General features: G+C 30.2%; 1 protein-coding gene across 2 annotated transcripts; it reads right to left on the bottom strand.

Moving 5' to 3' along the window:
- Window positions 1–317: 317 nt before the first annotated feature.
- Window positions 318–2,557, bottom strand: LOC145116224 (inosine triphosphate pyrophosphatase-like). Of its 2 annotated transcripts, XR_013711931.1 has the most exons (5): window positions 2,294–2,557; window positions 2,137–2,200; window positions 1,981–2,054; window positions 779–933; window positions 318–563 (listed from the first exon to the last, which is right to left on the bottom strand). XR_013711931.1 is itself a non-coding variant. In XM_079052588.1 (4 exons), exons 1-3 carry the CDS (start codon window positions 2,433–2,435, stop codon window positions 819–821), a joined length of 321 nt encoding a protein of 106 aa, XP_078908714.1. In that variant the 5' UTR covers window positions 2,436–2,557; the 3' UTR covers window positions 318–563; window positions 779–818. The 2 variants fall into 2 exon arrangements, 1 of the variants encoding a protein (XP_078908714.1); XM_079052588.1 differs by lacking the exon at window positions 1,981–2,054.
- Between the last annotated feature and the right edge of the window lie 1,791 nt (window positions 2,558–4,348).

Here is a 4,348-nt window from a genome sequence, read left to right as displayed (position 1 = left end):
TTCATAATAAAATTTTAAAATTATTAATTAATTATTTTAAATAAATTATTATTTTTTTTAAACGGAAAATAATTAAATATCTTCCCTGCCTGGGATTAAATCCATGACATGCCTGGGATAAATTTTTACCTAATCATTGATTTAAATGAATAAATTATATCACATTATAATCTCTATTAATTTTGTTTTAATTTTTATTTTAATGTTATTAATTTAATGTAATTAGAGTGAAAATTTGAAATTTGAAATTTGAAATGAAAAATCAATAGGTTGACAAGTAACGTCACATTAATTAAAAGGTTTAATAGAATGATATATGACAAAAAAAGAATAAACATATTTTTTTATTAAAATAAATAGATTACTGTTTTAAATTTTAACCGACTAACTAATTATGTCATATCCCATATCCCATATTATAATAAATAAGTACTAAATCGCCACGTGTCACTCTCTAAGCATCTCCCATTCGTTTTTTCCAGCTCATTTCACTATGTGAAATCCCGAAAATGCCCCTCGGCTCTATTAAACTGCCAGCTAATTAAAAACTGGTCTTGTTTTCTCTGCATTTAAAAACCAAAAACTCGGGGTCATTAAATCAAGATTATGTTTTCCTTTGACTACGTTATTAAAATCCTGAAAATTTGGAATTTAAATCGAGTATGTTATCTTATGTTTTCCTGAAGATTATGTTTTCCAATCGATGTTGTTAAATGAATTTCAACAATATAGACCCAATTTCATTGTTTTATATACGACAACAATTCCTGTATTTTACCATTGTTCTGTGATCGATATAGTAGCAGACACTGAAGTTCTCACTTTGATTCCATTTTCTTCTGCAAAGTTTGTCTGTATTTCTGCCATAAGGTAATTTCTGAACATCTTTTTTCAGTCTTTGCCTCATAATCAAAACTTTTTGCTGTAGTCATCCTGTGTATACATGAATACAATATCATAAATCAAATAAATCCAGAAACAATAAAAAAGATTATGAAAACCTAAAACTCAGAATTGCAAAAAGATAAACAATTTCTTCGTTTTTTGTGGTTCATTCGTTTGACTCTTTATCATCTAATAACAGTTTCTGTAGCCTGTAGATCATGTTGTTTTTGGTATTAACTTCTTTCAATTGTTTGTTTACAACAATTCATACACCAAGATTTCTAATAAGAATCTTTCAAGCTGTTCTTTTATCTTCATCTTCTTATGCATGTTGACATTACATAATCAGTAATTCAGTATTACCTTCTTTGTCAAACTTTTTTAAAAGGCTCAATATCACAATTTTATTCAAATTCCTGCATTAAATATCATGAATCTGTATAAATTATGCTTCTATGATTCAATATCTTTTCTACATTACTATTAAATTAATTATGTTTCTCAACTTTTATAGATTAAAAACACTATCAATCTTGTGATTTAAATCATATATATATATTGACTAGCTTAATGTATTAAGATATCAGTCATTTACATATTTGTTATTCTTTTTTTCCAGCCATTTCTTTTATGTTTAATTTAAATATTGTGAAAATTAGTTATTGACCAATGTATACTTTTTTTTTTATTTCGGAACAAAAAATGATGTTATTTCTTATTCATCCTGTAATGAAAGTATATTGTTATTTATACCATTTGTTGTGTTCAAATCTTGTTGTCAATTGCTGGAAATAGCAATCAAGATTGAATTACTGATAGAAACCCAAAAACAAATAATAAGAATCCGAAAACCTAAAAATGAAAATTGCAAAAAGACCCTAATTTTCTGTGTTTTTTTTTTTTTGATTCGGAACTAAAAAGACAATGAAGTACATTGTTATTGCTTCAAACCAATGAATGTATAACAAAACAGAAATGAAAGTAAATAATAAACATATCAATGGAAGTAAATTGCTATTTTTTTCCATTTATCAGTCAATTATACTTTTATTATTTTTGTGTTGAATAAAAGAATAATGGTATGATCATATATACCACAGATTCTCAGCCATGCTTCTTAATTGCAAGAATGACATTTATACATGGTTAGCGGCCAAACGAGCTTTCACCTGCTCACATACACACATTCTGAATCAGCAAAATGCAACTCTCGAAGAATATCAATGGAGATCACAGATTACGATTGTGTACCTGGTTAGCGGCCAAACGAGTTTCTCTTTCGCGATATCCTCAGGATCGCCTTGCAGTTCCGACACTGTTAATTAGCAAAACGGTCAATCAAACTGCCACAATAATTCAATAGTGTTTCGGAGATTATCAGGGAGGAGTAATTGAATAATATACATACACTCGAGCTTAAGCGACTGAAACGGAATGGATTGCCCTAAAATTACTTTAACTTCCTCAAGCTTCTTCGCGTTTCTTGTCACAAACGTTACTGGAGGTAACTTCAACAAACCAGTATCCGCCGCTAACTGCGCCGCCGCCATTTTCCTGCTCTCTTACTCCTCCGCCACTCTCCTCTCGCCGTTCAGCTGCCGATTTTTCCCTTCGTCTTTACTGCTGCTCTCAGTATCGGCGCCCCTACTACTCTAATTTGCCCAATAGCTTTTTCCAGATTTCCGAATTCCGATTGTGTATTGGATCAAGCCCATATATAATTAATGGGCCATAATGTCCGGTTTTTATGACATGTGATAGGAAGAAAATGTTTGAGATGAAGATACTGGCTTTTAGATTCATATTTTAGTTAATGTGGTTATACATAAATCGAATATGTCTAAACGATTTTCGGATTCCAACTAATTTTCTTATATTTATAGTTATTTGGTTTTATTAATAAAATTGCATGGCAAAACTCATGGTAGAGAACGAATTGTTATATCAAATGCTAACGGTGAATTATGATTTGAAAGCACAAGTCTCTCTAATATATGCATATGGTAGAGAATAAACTGCTACATCTAATAAATAAATTTTAATAAAAAAACACTTACAATTATTTAAAAGCGAAATATATAATATTCGACCAGATACACAATTCCATTAAACTAAGAAAAAACGAGATATATTTTAAAAATGTTTTCTTAATTAACTTTTATGGGAAAAAAGTTTTTCTAGATTTATTGTTTAATGGTTTGTATTATGAGTTTATGATGTAATGACCTCAATTTTAAGTGATATATACATAACTTTTATTTGTCTCATCTACGCTATATATTATACAAGTATAGTTATTATCAAATATCATTAATAAAATTTTTAATATTTTTAGATTATATTTTTATTTATTTTGCGTAGATTTGTATACAAATAACGTGTTAGTTGGGTTGCCACATAAAAGATTCGGGTTTGTTTCACTCCAAGAAGTGGCTCAACCAGTTTGGGGCTTTAAGCGCCAAAAATATGGGGTTCTTTTGGTTTTTATTATACTTAACGTTATAAACCCTCATCTTTTATCTAGGATTGCGACTGACAATAATAAAATAAAAAGTTAAAAAAATACAATATTACAATTCATAAGTTTTCTAAATTAATTATATATTATTTTATTACATAATTAATTTTTTAATTCTATTTAAAATTAACACTCGTGGGTTCCACGGGCTTTAACGTAGTTACTAATATGTATGCGACTCTAACTCCTTACAAGTCAATAATGTTAATTAAAATGTATTATTCTTACTTTTGGGTTTAAAATGGCATCTTTAGTGAGTCTCAACAACATTAGTCAACTCACAAATATGAAATATATCCCATGCACCCATTATCGCAACAATAGTCTCCTTGAAGCTACTTTTGAGCTTACTTGTGTTGCATTCTCCAAATAATTAGGGTTGAACAATAAAACTGGGCAGTCGTTTTTCGGAACCGGAAACGTCTCATAACTGTCGGTTCCAGAACAAGCGGTTTCTGTTCTGGTTCTTAAAGTTTGGAACCGTCTATAGCGGTTCCAATTTTATTTTTTCGAAACCGTTACCCGCTAGATATCCGGCGGAACCAATGTGTGTGTGTGTGTGTGTGTGTATATATATATATATATATATATATATATATATATATGTTCAAATGAGAACAATTATAAAATCGAGAACGCGAGAACAAATCTGGACCACATTTTTTTTTTGCCGCAAAACCCTCCCGTGACCGGCGCGACGGAGGAACTTAATATTTATATGTGAATATAAAGGTAAGTATATTCTCGCATATTACAAATCTGTCACGTAAACGCTCCAGCGTATCGGGACGACGGAACATATAATATTCATATATGAATAATCATTTGAGAATATGTATATACTCGTGCCCGTACGCGGGAGAGTTTTGCGGCAAAAGAAATATGTGGCCCAGTGGTGGCTGCGTTAGTTGCGGTGGTGGTGGTTTATATTCACGTATGAATATT

This window comes from Lactuca virosa, chromosome 5 (assembly GCF_052849685.1).
Source record: "Lactuca virosa cultivar CGN04683 chromosome 5, Lactuca_virosa_CGN04683_v6, whole genome shotgun sequence".
Lineage (NCBI taxonomy): Eukaryota > Viridiplantae > Streptophyta > Magnoliopsida > Asterales > Asteraceae > Lactuca > Lactuca virosa.
The sequence above is the reverse complement of the archived record's forward strand: the minus strand, read 5'-3'. Positions and strand labels throughout refer to the sequence as shown.